This window comes from Acanthopagrus latus, chromosome 1, assembly GCF_904848185.1.
Source record: "Acanthopagrus latus isolate v.2019 chromosome 1, fAcaLat1.1, whole genome shotgun sequence".
Lineage (NCBI taxonomy): Eukaryota > Metazoa > Chordata > Actinopteri > Spariformes > Sparidae > Acanthopagrus > Acanthopagrus latus.
In genome coordinates, this window is record NC_051039.1 from 10,361,522 (window position 1) to 10,379,252 (window position 17,731).

General features: G+C 40.4%; 1 protein-coding gene across 6 annotated transcripts in view; it reads left to right on the top strand.

Annotated features, from left to right (window-relative positions):
* The window catches only part of gab1 (GRB2-associated binding protein 1), a 51,510-nt gene that overhangs the window by 9,593 nt on the left and 24,186 nt on the right, over positions 1-17,731 (top strand). Inside the window, exon 1 of one of the 6 annotated variants that reach the window (XM_037116184.1) lies at positions 9,093-9,167. The exons of the other annotated variants lie outside the window; for them this stretch is intronic. Within the exon in view, the coding sequence (XP_036972079.1) occupies positions 9,108-9,167 (60 nt within the window). The 5' untranslated portion in view covers positions 9,093-9,107. Of the gene's footprint in view, positions 1-9,092; positions 9,168-17,731 lie in introns of those variants that run through there. 6 annotated transcript variants of the gene reach the window in all.

Below are 17,731 nucleotides of genomic sequence, written 5' to 3' on the forward strand. Positions count from 1 at the left end.
CTTTGCTGGAGAGTTGGGGTGTGAACGCCTGGTCCTGGGCTGCTGCTGCTGGCCGTCCAGCTTCGGCTAGGATGGGCTGGACTCCACTGCACTGCACTGCACTGCACTGCACTGCAATGCACTGGCCAATTGTTGTTTCTGCAGCACCGGGAGGGAAGAAGAGCCGCTCCCTGGCGCCCCAGCAAGGCATGGCCGCCCCTTCCTGTGTGAGGCGCTGATGGCTACCAGATGGCGGGTGAAGAGAGGAGGAGGGGTCCTATATTCTCTCCCTCCATTCCTCTGTCTATCTTTTCTGGCTTTTATATTATCATTTTTTTGCGTTTACTCTTAAAAAAAATCATTTTTAAACTCTTAAGCTGAGTCTCCAGGGTACGTACATGGTCACAGATGACCTCACGCACCTGCTTGATGAAATAAGCTCTCACAGCATTGTTTTGAAGGTTGACCTGTGCATCCCTGTGCTGATATTAAATGATTTCTTTTGGCCGTGCTGCATTTAATCGTCTTATTAAAAAAAGACTTTGGCTTTGGGATGATAAAAAGCAGTTCATTAGTTGATCATGATTAGAAATGTAGGCTGTCTAATGAAGCAGGGTTACTGTGTAAGCTTGATAGCTGAGTATAATGAGGGAGACCTATGTCTTCATGTTGCAGAGCTTTGAGGTTTTCCAGAACCCTACAATCTGATATATTCTCAATTAATGCATTCATGGTTTGGTCTATAAAATCTCAAAGATTCCCAGGGTCCAGACTCCAAGGCGACAGCTTCAGCCCTCTTATTTTGTCTCACCAGCAGTTCAAAACCAAAAGAATTTCAGTTCATCATAACAGTTAAGAAAATTAGGGAATATTCACATTTTCAACCAAACCACTGTTGAGGTAACCATTTAATTTTTGGAATTCTTTCTTAGAAATAATGTGAGCATTCAGTTAATTAGCAAACAGGGATGGCAATCCTGTTGATTGACAGCTTGAATAATTAAACCTTGTGTGATTTTGATGTTGTGTAGTGTTTTTTAAATATTTTTATTGAGAAACAAAAAGTATAAACAGTGATCTAACAAAGTTTAAGATTTGTCTTTTTTCTTTGTAAACACAGAATAAAACCCCCCCACGCCCCCACCCAGGCTGGACCAAAAAAGTCACTATGAAACTAATGATGGACAACAGGTGTCTGAGTAGACATGTGTAGTGTTATCTTATGTATTCAAAGCCTTGTCAATCAATTTAAAAGTGATCGATATTTGTAATTCCATGGTTTGAATGTTGTTTGTGGTGTTTCCCTTCTTATTAACACATGTAAAGCCCAGTTGGATTGTGAAGAATTTTAAGTCAGCAGTGACACTTGACGTCACAAGTTACTTGATGTTGTCAGTGTAACCTTGCCTCAGGGCTTGAAGTCATGGACTGTAAAAAATATCGGCTGATGTGATGTTAATGATCAAGTCTGACAAAGGGAAGCTATTCCTGCTAGACGTCTTGTGACCCAGATCCTTTAAAACTTCCTCTTTATGGGGGGGTTAGTCCACTTTCTAGATGGGGAAATTTCTACAAATGTCAGAAATTCAGCAATAGAAATTCAGCTGTGTCAAAACTGCTGGATGTGGGCCCAAGAATGGAATAATGGCAAGGTGTACCAAATGATTCACAAAAGGGTGTATAAATGAGTTATTTTAAAAAGAACATTATCCAGAGAACTTTTGTTGTATTCTTCTGCTTAATCCTAGCCCTTGGAGAAATGTAAGTGCTTGAAAATGCTGAATGATAAGAGTGATCAGTTTGAGAGTAGTTTTTGAAGGTAGAAATATGTGCGACTGTATGTCACGTTTATATCTAAAGGTTCACCTGTTAAACCCCCCACCCCCACCCCCCCCACACACACACACACACACACACACACACACACACACACACACACACACACACACACACACACACACACACACACAGAGATGCAGCTGGCACTTTAGTTATGTGGTGCTGTGTGATCTGACCCCAGCCGCTGTGTCTGCAGCACCTTAATATAGCCCACTGCTGTCATGGGAGTTTTTGCCCCTCTTCTTTTGCTCTATGCTATATGTGCACCAATATGTATGCATGTTTGTGCCGGCCGAAGGACAGGCAGAGTTAGACAGAGGTGTGTTGGGGTGTCAGCTTTGAGACTAGATGCGAAATATTGCTACTGACCTGTGTAATTTCCCAAGTTGCTGTAACTCAGACAGGCACTCAATAAAATAGATGCTGTGTGTATGTGATCGGCATTCATTTGTCTTTTTATTTGGTTTGCAAACATTACTTTCTTTAAAATAATAGATAATCACTTTGTTTGTTCTAAGCTAAGAATCCTCAGAAGGAACAGATATGGACGGAGAAAGATGGATGGCTCTTTGCTATTCACCACTGGTCCCACTGTGGCCACCATCCCTGATTGCATTAGAGTTACTATGGTGCTGCCTGATATCTTTGGCCTGGCCTCAAGCCAGAGGACGCAGTTAAACGTGCACACATGTACACGCGCACACACAGAGATGCAGCAGAGACCCCTGCTCTCAGTGAGCGTTCGTTTCCAGCCTGATTGGGAGCTGAGAGTCTAGAGGACCTCCTCCCCTTGTCCACCTACTTTCTTGCTGTTTCTCTGAACTTTCCCCTGGCACGCTGCTCTTCTTTTTACACTTATTGCGGGTGTGTCTTGGAAACCTGTGGAATACCATCTTTGTCTCGACTCTAAGAACATGGCATTGGGATAACCAACAACTAACTGTTTGAAATCCAAGCAGAGCTCCAGGTTTGTTACTTGCCTTTTAATTATTTGTAATTATTATAAGAAAGCAGATTAATTTTTTTGAAAGTATACATTCAATAACCGGTCATGTTTGTAAAGGCAAGAGAAAATATAATTGGCAAAATTAAGAATTATAGAAAACGTTATGGCCTATTAATAATGGTAATGATGAAGGGGGTTTCTGCCACAAGCCTTTTATGATAAGCAGGTTTAGTTACAGGTGTTCAGTGTAATGGACACATTTGCAATTTAGCTGAGATTTAGGGGGCAGTTTGCTTCAGGAGTGAGAGCTTCCTCAACATCTGTTTTATATAATTATACTAATTAAGTATAATATGCACTAGCTGTTCCGCAGTGGTGTTGAAATCAGCTTTTACATAAACTCTTTTAGGTCTTAGAGACATACTTTGCACATGATTTGTTATGTGTTATAATCTTAATATATGTCACAGGCTGTTCTACTGTGACAGGTTTTTTTTTCACCCTGAACTGTTATGTACACATTTGGCTGGACTGCAGTGTTTGACTGTGCACAGGCCAATAGGCGCTGAAAGGAGAATTGTTTCAGCCCCTCACGTCAGTGGTCAAGGAACAGCGCGATCATGTGAACCAAGTCTGCCATGCCAAAGGAATGTGTTGAATTCTAACGATGCAGCTTTGACAAGTGCATGTGACTCCGTGTGAGAGCCTAGATTGGCGAGGGCAGGAGAAGCAAAGGCAGATAGGATGAACATGGGAGAGAGAGCAGGTAATCAAAAGGAAGAATGCAGTGGATAAAAATGTCAAGGTTGTAGAGGAGCAAAGCGTGCAACATTTTGACCTGTGTATTCTGGAAAAGAACATTAAAACTTAAAGACCAAACACCAAGGAGATACTGGGAGAATGTGATAAAGTTGTGTTTTGAGGACTAGCACATCCTGAAGTCAGATGAGCCGGTCTTTATCTGCAGTACAGCTCTGGTTCTCATGGCTGAGAGTAGGCTGCCATCTGCACTCACAAACCATCCTCAGAGTATGCAGATTGAATAGGGCACTGTATGAACATGGGTAATTAAGAACATTGAGTCTGGGAATCATTTTCAGCAAAGATTCCCATTGGTTATATAAAGGAGCCATAGTAATTGTTGTGTGTAAGTGAGGGTGTGTAACACTGAGTTTCTGTCAGTATGTTTCTTTACTAGAGGAGCAGTAAAACAGAGACAGTCAGATACTTGTTCCCTCCACAGGCAGCTGGTGTCTTCTGATTAAAACATAAATCATTACAGGTTATTTTGTCATCATGCACAAGAGTGAACTGCAGTTGTGTTTGCTCATCCTGTGAAGTGACAAGAAAAAAGTTTGTTGAAAAGCTGAGAGAGAAAGAGAAATGTGTGTATTTTTTGTTTGTTTGTTTTTACTATGAAAACTGGACTGGAGGGGACACATAGAATTCACCTATTTGAAGCACAAAACTACATTTCTACATGCCCTGAGCTTAATGTTGTTTCCTACTCTGTCGGGTAATAGGTAATGATTGGTGACCTGGATTTTGCCCTTGCCACCTCAAGCCAGTAAAAGTGCATTTACACAGTGCTGGAGGAGCAGTAACTGAGAAAGAAAGCATTACCTTAGTAATAGAGCAAATATTGACTGGCTATGACTGGTGCTTAGGAACCAATGACGTTTGTCATCAAGAGGCCTAATTTCACCCGGATTTGTGTTGTTTTACTGTATACTTACAATCACTACCGGGGTTTATGCCACTAAGTATGAGATTGAAAGCCCAGTCAGAATTAGAATATGTCATGTACAGACCTTGTTAAGAACAAACGGGACCATTTGGAAACAAATGTCATTCTGTGTGAAGGGGGTGAAATGAACACATAATACTTCGTTCAGGAGAAAAAAGTGTATTATGTAACTGCTACTCTAAGATAATGCATGCTTATTTTGCATCATTGAACTCTTTAGCCAATGTGAATATCGTAACCCCAAGGCTCACAAAACACTCTGTTTTGTCCCCCAAGCAAGCACTTCCTCTTACCAGTCGTGCTATTTATCCATCTAGAATTTAAGTTGAAAATGACTGTTGGTGAATGTGAATTGCCAGCTTTTGGAGATACCGGCCAGGGAGATGTCTGCCTTCCTTCCAATATTTGACAAGAAAAACTCAACATGTGTCTTTCATGAAATCATGACCAAGTTACTCAAGTTAATCCAAAGACTTTTTATGTGAGCTTTTTCATGTAGGAATTAATTTCTTTCTTCCCAAGTACACCAACCAACTGTATCACTGCTCAGAGAGAAGCATTTTTGCTCATGGAGGCTAGCTAACTATGTTATCTAGCTTACAGCTCATCTTAGGACAGTGCCATTGATAACACGCATGCTTCCTTCTACGTGATGTTCCTACATGAAAGTGCTTACAGCAGCGTCTATGGACTATCTGGGTAACTGGGTCATGATTTCTGGAAATAGAGATTGCTGTTGAGTTTTTGAAAATGACTTTGTGAGCTCCACAAGCTGAGTAGCTGACGGTTGTCAGCAACATGCACTTTTTTTTTTCTTTAAACCTAGCCCACCATTGCTGTCTCTTTGCTGCGTCCATCTCAATTTAACCAGCTTTGTCTGAATGATGTGTACACAATTTACAGCTTCTTTATTTTGTTAATCATGGTGGGTTGCTCGGCTTTTAATATTTGATTCGGCAGATTTTATTAAAATGAAACTGATGCTTTAGCAGATTACACAGTAATCTCTCTGCCTCTTTCTTGTATGGTTTTAAAACTTAAAATACACAAATGTATACATTTTTTATTGGGGTTTAAAGAGTTGGTTGAATAACACAGTCGTTCATGGACTAGAAAGGTTAGGAAACACAACCTTTTGAGAGAAGCTATGTGTGCTAGAGATGGTGAGTGCAGGTGAGTTGAGTACGAATGAGTGCAAGCTGTTAGAACAGATCTCCAGGCATGCAAGCACACACCCACAGAAGCGAGACCACAGCTAAAGAGAGGAAAGCATTTAAACCTGACATTGTTTTGGGACCGTTTGCGCAATGGTTGAGTTGGAAAAATATTTAGCATTGTTATCTTTGCTGCCTGTATTGGTGGCTTAAAATGAATGCGCACAAGGGATTCCACACATTCCTCCCTAAATGTGAATCATTGCGGGAATCGCTTGAACACGCATGCAGCACACAAACTATGAGGTATGCGTTCACACCACGCACATTCCCTTTCAGCTGAAAGTGAAGCAGTATCATCTGAATGTGACAATAGAGAGTGGAGGTGTGTACCAGTTTCAGGCCACTGGCTGAAAAAGGAGGCGTGTCTTTGACTGAGCAAGCCTCGGCATGCTCACAGCTCAGCTAGTAGAACAGGACTACAGATGTGGTTAATAAGCATGTTACGTATTTCTCATCTAAGAAGGACAGCTCATCAAAATATCATTCACAGAAGTAGCTTCATTCACTACAGTATTCACTAATTCTGCATCCTATGAGCTTCCTATTGATTTAATAATTTCATTGACTGGAAGGACTTGGAATCTGAATTGTACTTTGTGTTTTGCTGCTCTTCTTTTTTGAACGCTTGCAACACAGAAGTGCATATCAGAGTCCATTTGCTTATCTCTTTGTGCAGCATCTCAAGCCATATCCTAGTGGACAGACTGTAGCAAGAGAAGGGCTAATTAGATTAGGTCTAAGGCAACCTCTCACTGGCCACTAAATGTGATTTGGAATAATTTTCATTGGGCTGATTGGATTAGACTGCTGCTGCTCACTGTCTGGATAAGGATTTGGTGAGACGCGCACCCAGAGTGGACTAACACAGTATTAACAAGGTACCTATTATCCAGCCTTTTTAATCTTATTGAACTGTAATCAATCAAACACCCTTAAAACATACAAACTAAACTTTCTGTTTATTCATTCTGTTTCATTGATGTGTACAACATCAGAAGAAATTAACAAGCCAAACAATTGCACATAAAAGCACATAGGCCCACACACTCACCCACAGATGCGTTTCAGGCCTGATTATGGAGAAGTCATCCATCTCACCAGGCAGTGGTCCCCCTACAGGAAGCAGTGAGACCATCGTGAGTCTGCCGCTCAACCCACAACCTGCTGTAGTGTGAAACCTGCTGCTTCAGTCAGAGCTGCTAGTCTGTGCCACTGCAGGCTCCCAGTAAAGCATTAAATGCAAAGTCCACAATATAGATGGTGTATTTTGGTCTGACTTGAGCATGTGCAGGAGTGAATCAAAAGCCATGCTTGGTATTCGAAGTGGGATGGTGCACTTTTTGGCATGTGGTCATAGTGAGTTGAATAGTGGCTGATATTTTGGTCCTGCCCACCTATCTTGGGCCGACGTATTGTAGGTGGGCTGTAGTGTAGAAGCGATGTGCAGTGGAGGTTGGGGTGGGCAGTTGTTGCCAGGGGAGGTGGTGTGTTATTTTCAGTCCATTGTGTCTACTTCCTGTGGGTCAGGGGTTATTGGAGCAGGGTGTTGCAGACTTTATGGAGTAAAGAGGAGGGGAGGGAAGTCAGCAGGGTAGGCAGGAAAGTGGCCAGACTCAGTCGACAACAGTGACTGGTCAGCAGCTTGCTTACCTTGCCTCTCTCGCAATGTTTCTCGTTTTTACCCGCGCAAAGCTTGGACTCTTCAGAACCAGGTAAAGAGACATGAATCAGATTTTAACAAGTAGCGAGAATGTCATTTAGCATTTTGTTTAGATAATTTCCATAGTATGGTTGTTGTCCTTTTACAACTATTGTTAGCTTGTTGCTGTCAGCAGAAGGCTTGAGACTAACTTCAGCTGTCAAAAGGATATTGTCCAACGTCATTCTAGAGATGTTTATTTGGGGCGATAGGACACAAAAAAATATGGAAAACAGGAAGTGAATGGAAGTTTGACAACTCTTACATAACCTGAACAAGTGTTCTTTGGGGAATTGGGCTGTCATGACCATTGCTAGCTGCACTTTATTTGACCGTTATAATATTGGGAAGCTGGTGAGAGATCCATGCCTTGTTTCTCCACAGTGCACTTGTTTTTAAATATAAATTGGAGTGCTTGTTATTATCTTGCTCCTGTTGATTATTTTTAAACTGGGTAGTAGCTGCAAACAAGGACGTGTGTAGGCGGTTCTGGTGGAACTAGAGTAATGCTATTGCATGCATATATACTGTATATAAGCAGTAGGTAGCTGTATTTCATTTAAATCCAAAGAAGATCACTTTCGCTCACAAGTTGATATCGAAACCACTTCACCCAGCACATAAGTCAAACATTTGGCAGAAAACATTCTGTTTAATGTGAGCAAATCATCAACTTTGGTCATTGAGTTTTCACAGTGCAGATGTGATTTCCTTTCTGCATTGTCCATTCAAAGTGTAGATGGGTAACAGTATTTCATCAGAGTGTTTCAAAGAAAGACAGCCAGTCACTGACACAGTCCTGAATCCAGTCCCCAGTTCTCTGGACAACTTATGAGACCTTAGCGGTTGCAGCAAATGTTAATATAGAAGAGGTTCTAAAGTTAGCTCCCGACCGACCCCCAAACACAACCACAGTGACAAAAGGAGGCAAAACAGGAAATCTTTTTGCCCAGAGTGTGTGTTGGGACCAGATGACCAGGAAGATAAAAAGCGCTAACAAAGTGGAAACTTCCACTAAGGGATGTTATTTTGCCTTGTGTGTGTTTTTTTCTCTCCTGTTCTGTGTTTCACAAAGCCCCATGTTTCCTGGAAAACACAGTAAAAGGGTAGTTGGTTTAGTTTTGATGAAAAAGCTAATACTGAGAGTGCTGAACAGTTTCCTACATTATACGTAACGACTTACGCTTCTGTGCTCCCTCACTGATACATGATGTGAGGTTGTGTTAATGTTTAATCCCGCTCCCTGTGAGTTAATGCTTTACCCTGGGAGCATGGTGTTAGTCTCAACCTAACCTGTTTGAAAGCTGTATTGTGAGGCCAGGGGTTAGCGAAAATGTGTTTGGTGGAAAATTGATTGAATCATCCCTGTTTGCTGAAAATAAACAGGACCCACCACACTCAGCCACCACACAAAACAACTGCTGAGTCCTTAACTTGCTTGTGCACCCGTCTGCTACATCTTCTCCACCTTCACCCTCTCACTCCCTCTCTCTTGGTCTTTCCCTCCCTCTGTCTGCGGATACTCTAATGAATGATATGGAATGATTACTTGACTGAGAGTTCCTGTCCCCGCCCTAAGAGAAAGAGTTAGTAGAGCAACTACAGCAATTCAGCAATAACACAGTTGCATATCCAAGACATTGGAGTAAAAGTATCATAGTCCTCGACTTTAAACAATTGATGAGAAAAGCTCTCCAACAACGGCTCCGACAATATACTACCTGCTGTTGGAAAACCTTGGTAAGCATCAATATTTCTCTCTTTTTCTGTCAAGTCTTATTTTTTTTTAAAATTTTTTTTTTTAAGGAAAAAGCCAAAGTTTGATAAGTTTAAGCCATGCTAAATTATTCCAGAATGTGCCTCTCTGTCGTAGACCTAGTGGCATGGTGGTTGTGGTCTCTGATCTCAGCTAGAATATTTTGTTCTTGATGTAAAATAGTTTGAAAAGTCATGACATTGTCATATTATTAGGTCGCCTGCGAAAGCCTGTGAATCAAAAACACCTGTTTACCATTCAGATGGTCTTTCATGAGAATGTTGGTCTTTGTGTGCACTGTTTGCAAAGATAGCAGTGTGACTACCAAGGTCTGTGTTCTTTGGACAGTTACCGTAGATTGTTAGGGCTGGGGTCAGATGGCGCCTAGCTGGGTGAGAATTTCACAGCTGCACATGAAAGAAGAGCGACTGTGGGATGGTAGATTGAGGGAGCGAGTGAGAAATTGTTTTGATGATGAAGGGAGGGAACCGACTTGTTTTGATCGTCGCTGCTCCTTATGGATCGATGCGCTGCTAATGACCATGCATATAGGATGTGAGCATGCTGATGTATCTTAAACGATCAGGGGAGCTCTTTATGTAGATGCTGCCCCTGAAAGTTGGTGTTGCTTCACTTGCTGGCTTTGAAATATCTGGTAGTAAGAGAACTGGGAACATTCTGGATATTTTTAGCACACACAAAAAACAGGCACACTGTCTTTACATTACACAGCAGATGTCAGTTCACCAGTTTATTTCTAGCAAAGTAGGAATGCACAAGTGTTAACTCCATAGTGAGTGCCCAGCTGCATAAAACAACTGCTCTGTTTTTTTTTCCCTTTGCATGGAGCTCATTTGTTTGGCCTCAGAGCCTGCCCAGAGGTTGCTTTTTGGCTGCACCAGTTACTGGACCAAACCCCCATGAAATTGCTATCTGGTTGCAGAATAATTACATTTATGATTAATATATATTATAGTCATTTCTAATATTTTCATATTATCAAAATTAGCTTCCAGTGAGAAATCAGTCTCAAATCAAAAGCAGAAGCAGCAAATCAAAGGCAACACAGTTAGCTTACCAGAAGCCCACAACTTAAAAGACACTTATCCTGTGTGCATGAGGATGACCAACATACTGGTACTGGCAGCAACTCTTGACAGTTTCAGAGATGTTGGGTGTATTTTCTACAGAAATCCTTTATTTTGTTTTGAAAGAGGGGTTTCTTAGGATAGATAAGAGGAACTGAATGTGAAAGCAAAGCCGATCTTTTTGAGAAAAGCGACTCCTATTTAACAAAATCCTATCTTGAGGACATTTTTACAGTGAGCTAGTGTGGTTAACATGTGAGATCTAAATGAATGATAACAAGAACATAATTAAACTGATTTTTATTTGAATCACAGGGTTCTGATCTTGCAAAACACTAAAAAGCCATTTGACTCCATGGATGAACATGAGTAATTTTCAGCTCTCAACTCTTCACCTCTTGTTAATTATAGTTGTTTTCATTTTGTCCTTGTTGCCACACCCCCGCTCTGCACTATTATAAAGTAGATGATCAAAGTAAATTATTATTTATTTTCCAGAATGAGAAGACTAACATATCTCAACTGTACACGGACACAGAATGAGGAAGCATTGAAATCAATAAAAACTGTTGTTGCTTACAGTTCTTCAAAATCCTCGGTTATGGGTGCTTGTGCTTATTCATTGTTTAGTCCTCTTATAATACTTTGCAAAACATAAACATGGAAAATAAGAGCACACACAGCATATTATGCCTTGGTGTGATAAGGTTAGTCATTTGCAGTCCATTAAAAATGGTTGTCTAGTTTCTGGGGAATTTTGGAGCTTGAGCTTTGGTTCTTCTGGAAGAAATGAGACTTGAGATTCTCACTGTTGTGTGTCTCTGACCTGAGTGGGAAGATCGGGCGCTTGCACACAAAGCAAGGATGTGATTTTTCAGTTTGACAAAGATGTGTTCTTGTTTTCTCTTGGAGAGGAGAGAAATGAAGAGGGTTGACTCTCACATGGGAACAGCGCTATGCTGCGGACACGGATGACAGTTGATAAGTTCAGAACCATTTGGGAGTTACAATCATTGCTGTGGGTGTTTCTGAGATGGACATGTAAGAGTTCAAGAGGACACACACAGTCACACCTAAGCTAGGGTTGCTGTTACTTCATTCTTTTCGCCTGGGTGGTCCTATCTTTAGCTTGTTCACAATTTATTTTTTACTGTTAATTTCCTCTGCTGTTCTCAGCCTCATTCCTATTATGGGTGCAAAGAAAATTTACTCTTATTTTTCCTAATAAATTGTTTATGTGGACAATTGGTCTTTGTCGATTGGTGTCCTTGATTCAATATAATATGCTCATCTATACCGCTGTTGTTGAGAGCTTATTACTGCTGCATCTAGGGTTAAGAAGCAATTATGAAGAAAGGTTTGGTCTGCAAAGCTCTTATACGTGACTCTGGTTTCTCAGGGCTGCCACAGAACGTTGATTGTCTTGTGCCAAATAGTTTGCACTTGTTATTAAAAAAACAACATGACAAAAGCAAATTATTGCCCACAGCATGCAGTTGATAAACCACTGAAATGTTTAAATATCTGTGTCAAACCTGCGTTCTAAGAACAAATACAAAGCAGAGGAATGTATTGCACAGCAGCGTCTCAATATTGGATGGAAATCCTGGTAAGACCTTTTTTACATTATTATGCACTCTCTAAGCCCTTCTTATCACTTGACTGAGATCTTACTCTTAAGTAAGTCACTGACTAGTGCTTTTTGCAGCATTAGCAGAAGTGTTTGAGGTCAGTGGGCTGCCAAGGGAGAGCCTTTGTGAAGCATGCATGCAGAGGAAGCTGTACATGCTGTGGCATATCTGACCTTTTTTTATTGAGTGTGCAGCTGGGAAACAGAATCATAAAGTCTCCACAGGAAGCAGAGGCTCAGATCCAGGGAATAAGGATGGAAGCCTTCGGATGCAGCATTAGAATGAGAAATACAAGGAACCTGATGTTAAGAGCTTAGCACAGATCTTCAATTAGCAATGTAAATGAAGAAAGGAATATTCAGCTGCTGTAATCTGGGGACAAGGCTGCATTACTAGAACCATTAGGACAAGTGATGTGAGTAATGAGACAAGACACTCTTTAAAGCCCCCATGAAATGCTGTCTTTGTTTGCTTAATGTGATGTATTTCCTCTTGAAACAGGATGTCAGTTAGGGCACAACACAGGAAAAGATCATTCTAAATCAATGTCATTTAAGGCAAGTAAAGCAAGACAGCACAGGTTATCGCTTGATGTTAACCTTGATAAAATACTTGAGGGTCTAAGGATAGAGGGGGGTATGTGCTATAGATAAATGTAAAGCCCCCTGAAGGAAATTTGTGCTTCTCAGTCTTGACAATCATGACTTGACCTGTATTTTCACATTGAGAATATTGTTTTTATTCTGCAGTTTGTTTCAAAACTAGAGCCTGACGGATCGTGGTTCAGATTAGATTAGATTATTTCATTTATTGGCTGATAGGCACACATTTTTTGCATTGATCCCTCAAATGTCATAGTAAAATACTTGAAGCAGGATATTTTACATTTGAGCAACACATTTTATTGTCAAAAAGACATCCATGGACTGAAATCATAAACTTCACTGGGAACTGAATAATTATAAATTATCACAGGCATCTCTCTGCATTACAATCTCTTAAAACAAAGTCAGACAACATATGCTCTAACACAGTATATCAGTGATCAGCTAATATTAGGTGATTATATCAGTCAGGCTTTATTAAGAACAGGTGTTATCTCTTACGCTGCTCCGTTTCCTTCAGTCTAAAATCTTTGTCAGACAGGGTCACATCATCTCTGTGGCTTTGCAGTAAAACCAGCAAATGGAATATTAAATTGAAAAATAGTTGACAGTGGTGGTTGCCAAATTTGTAAAAACGAGCCATATTGTGACAAGAATGAACCTTCTTTGTTGGTTAAAGCAGTTATTCTATAGTGATTAGTTGGGGTGCACTCCCACTTCATTTTTGAAGTAGTACACCCACTAGTCTCCCCCTAGTCCCACCCCCTCTGATTTACCAGTGGCAGTTTAGAGGGTCTGGGGCAACCTGATTACATAGAACAGGAAGTCAGAAGTGGGAGAGGTCACAAACTACAGACCTTGACACACACTGCAGCACATGATAAAGTCAGAGGAGGCAAACAACAACAAAACAACACGACACTTGCTTACTCACTTTCAGAATCAGAAATACTACGAGAGAGACATAGAGCGGAAATCACTCATGGGGATATACATCTTATAAGGTAGGCTAGCAGTTTCTTATCTAAGCTCAGAAAACCTTAAATTGTAGATAATCTTTAAACATTTGTGAGAGTATTAAATAGCCTCTTTTGTTTTTTTTAACATGTTGAGCCATGTGTCGGTTAGGTTAGCGTTATGGGTAGAGGGATGGCCACACAAGATAACCAGGAAACTTTCCCTCTCAAATCACATGCATGTTTGTGTCTCTCTAAGAAGAATTTACTGTGCATAGAGGTAGGAATGATCCCATAGCACCAGTACTCTGGGATCATGGCAAAGCGCCTGTTCATTCATCAAAACTTGTTTAGACTGATTTTTTGATCCAGTTACACAATTTCCTTAGAAAAAGCAGAACACTGTATCATTTAAAAAGCCAGTGTTACCAGGATATGAAACTAAATGATGGTTCAATTTACACTGCTTGGGTTAAGTTGAATTTGACTTTAAATGTGAACTCACAGGATTATTGTTATTTACCAGACAAAAATTATACACAGTGCTTAATGCCATTGTGGGGAAATCCTCTGCTACTTTACCCACCAGCTGAAGTTGGTGGACATAGTTATAATAATTAAAGAAACAAGCTTCTAATAGAGGAAAGATCAAAGTAGTAAGAAATTCTAACTAATATTCACCTCAACTGTATGTCAGATACATGTCTTGTCATGTCTTATGTATCTCACCCAAAACAGTTTGTAAACAGATTTATTATTACTTTAAAAAAGTATTTTAAGGTCCAGTGTGCATGACCTTAACATGATTTTAACATTCATACTTATATTTTCATTAGTGTATAATCACTTGAAAATAAGGATTGTGTTTTATTTACCTTTTTGAATGAGCCTTTCATAGCCACAGAGGCAGACGGTCCTCTTCCACAGCGTCTGCCATGTTGCACCTTCATGTTTCTGCAGTAGCCCAGAATGGACAAACCAGACACTGGCTCTAGAGAGGACTCTTTCAGATTTTTGACAGCCACAGTAGGATCATCTACATGCTTAGAAGGGGAGGGTGAGGTGAGGGGTATTCAGTTGGCTGCAGTCTCTGCAGTCTTGTACACACTGGATATGTCCACATTCAGTATTTTCAAATAATCTGACAGAAATACTGTTTGTGATATAAGGGGGATTCTTCCACTCACGTACTGTGTCATCAGTGTAGATTTCAAAAAAAGAAACATTGTATCAGTGACAATAATTATTACCTATGTGTGTCCTTATATGTGTGAGTTCATTAGGAGGTAAACATAAAGACATCTGAGATCAGTTCTGATATGTGTCGTATATTTAGATTAGAGTGTTTGTTATGGTTGTATTATATAGTGCTATGTGGTTGTTTACTTTATTCACATTGTGAATAGAATATTGTGCTTTCCAAAAGTGCACAACAGGTCTAGCAATTCATTGAGCTTATCCAATAAGCCTCCATCATGCATGACTGTGATATTGAAAAAACAAATTAAGAGTGTGTTTACTTTGGGATCAGAAACTGTTGGTAAAAATTGACTATTAACCACTGTCCAGGATACTGGACCTCAGCACATCTTTGATGGATGTCCCCTCTCCTTCTAGCAGGCGGAGGGCTGATGACGTTAGCCGAACTGCCTCATTAAGCCAAAGGCCATGCACTCTTACTTGTACGTTAACTGCCCTCTCTGGTGCTCAAGGAAGTAAAAATAGCTGTTTAGCAAGAATCCCAGTCATGTCTGGCTAACAAAGACTGATTTATACAAGTTGCGGCACTAAGCATAGAGGATCTTTTGTCCCTCCCCTCCTTCTCCTTCTGCAGACCTCGTCACCAAGGCCATGAGCGCCGAAACCTCTGACGCTCTTGCTACGCCTCTCTTAGAACAGCCTTTGTTCAGTACAGTCCTACATCCTGATAGTGAGATTTAGGGAAGCACTGTGGTCTACAAGATTGCGTATTTGTTTACTGCATTTGGGTCAGATTGCAGTGTCATGGAAGTATTTTGGAATGTTGTTGCTTTTCTGCGTCAGCAAATGCCATTATTTAATATTCAGGTATTTGCTCAAATAATTCAAATATCACGTGCACTGTCTGAAATTGATTTCCTGTTTTTTTTTTGTTTTTTTTTTTCAAACCCTCTTTATGTCCAGACATGACCACCAGCATTTTATGGTAATTCTAAGTGCTGCATGTAGGCAACTGGGTGTGTTTCAGTTTGTTGAAGGCAGAAAAATACTGTCACACTGGTTACTGCAATATGTTTAATTTCCTGCTGGAGAGAGAGACTCTGTGAGTATAAAGCCAGTGCAGGAGATTTTCTTGTATATCAGCTGATCATAAAAAGGTGGTCTCATTTCTGTTTGTTCATAAAATATGGTCTGGTGGTCATTTCTGGTGGATTAAACAATAACACAAACTAATTTGCTCCGCTATCACCAAAATGATGACCCTCTCTCCCTCATCTTCACCCTGTGCTCATTCAGCGCCCTGTCTCTCCCTCGCCCTATCGCTTGCAATGTGTTTTTCTGAGGAACAAACAGAGAAGCTGTCCTAGTCAGGATGAGTCAGTGCAGCTGGGGTGCAGGTCATTTACCCACAGCCCACTCAGACGGGACAGATGGCCTGGCCACTCTGATGCTGCTAAGTGCTAACTGTGCATCCAGATTCTGTGAGCTAAGCTAATGCTAATACTTAATGGGTGAACTGGAGAAGAGAAAGCTCACTTAATGTTATTAGAGAATGGATTTACTGATTGTGGAGATGCATAATGTGGTGTGAAAAATGGTGAAACATATTACCAGTTGGATCAGTTAAGATATTGAGATTTTTTGGCTGTTTTTTTAAAATTTTTTTAAAATAATTTTATGTGACCTCAAAAACAGTCTTTGTGTTTCTTTACTTTAAAGTTAGTGCTTAAAATGACTTCAATACACATATTGAAGTCTAATGTTAATTGTCTTCATTATCTTTATTTGACTCTTTTCTTTATTCTGCTGTAACCTCCAATCATAGACAAAATCTTTTATCAAGGACAGCAACGAAAACACTCTCAGACAGCCCATAACACATTATATCATAGAACCTTAAAATGATCCAGCGTGTCTGTGCACTTCACTTCATCATGCTTATGTGGTTGTTTGTATGCTCTCTGCTGTACATCAAAACATCTGCACAGCTAACATGCAATCAGTACGGTACAAAGGTCACCATGGTTGTGTGTAAAGTTTATGCTAGATTTTTAAAATATTAAACCCTAGCTGTTTCTAAGAGAGTAAGTCTGAATGATAAAGTGTTGGCAATCTATTTATTGTCCTTGTAACCACCCTGCAATTGTCTTTGGTCCATTGCATTTAATGTGCAATGGAGGCACAGGTTGTGCCAGCATTAACATATACTGGCTGGCATACATACATTTTTGGAGACCGTGCCAGTGTCAAGAAACAGTGCACCTGTCACTGTCCTAAAGTCTTGCCTAATGTCCCAACTGCTGTGGCTGCATAAAGCTGGAAACCCAGAGGCCCATCTCAGTATAATTTACCATTAGAGATATGGAGAATGAGTTTAAGTATGCAGTTTAACAGCCTGTGATGACAGAAACTTCGCATTAGCAATTAGTGCACTTAAAGGCCTTTTAGGCTGCATTAAGCTATCTAAACCATGAAGCACAATTAGCCTTTTGAACACAGTAAAAATTGAATTGATGGAGCTTGCGTGTTGTTGGCAGGATGGTTCACCAGCAACTAGTTTCACATGTAACTCTTGTCAGAGGAGACTGATCTGGCCACACAGTTTTATTTTTAGTAGCTGCAGGCTTAAATATGAAGCTCATTTCCACGTCTGATGTGTTCTGTACTTTGCAGTGTCTTTAATCAGCACACAGTGGTGCCATATTGTCTCATTCATTCTCTAATTCTCCTTGGCTGGATTTTTGCATTGTATGGTAGCAAACATGACCTTTCTGAATATGGGAAAGTGGTGGCTCATTTCATTCTTTATATATGGCAGCAGTGATGATTTGATTCCAGTCAGTGTCTACAAGTAGTGCTTAAAAACATATTCTCACTCACATCTTCACTATACTCCTCTCTCTTGTTGAGAATTACGTAACGGATCAATACCACAACATTTGGCAAAAAGTGGTAGTTTTGCTCAGGGTTATGTGCAGGAGCATTTCTTTTGTCTGGTTTGAAAGTGCTTGTCACAATGTCCTATAATTGTCTGGCTGCTGGCTGCAGAGACAGACGTAAGAAGAATC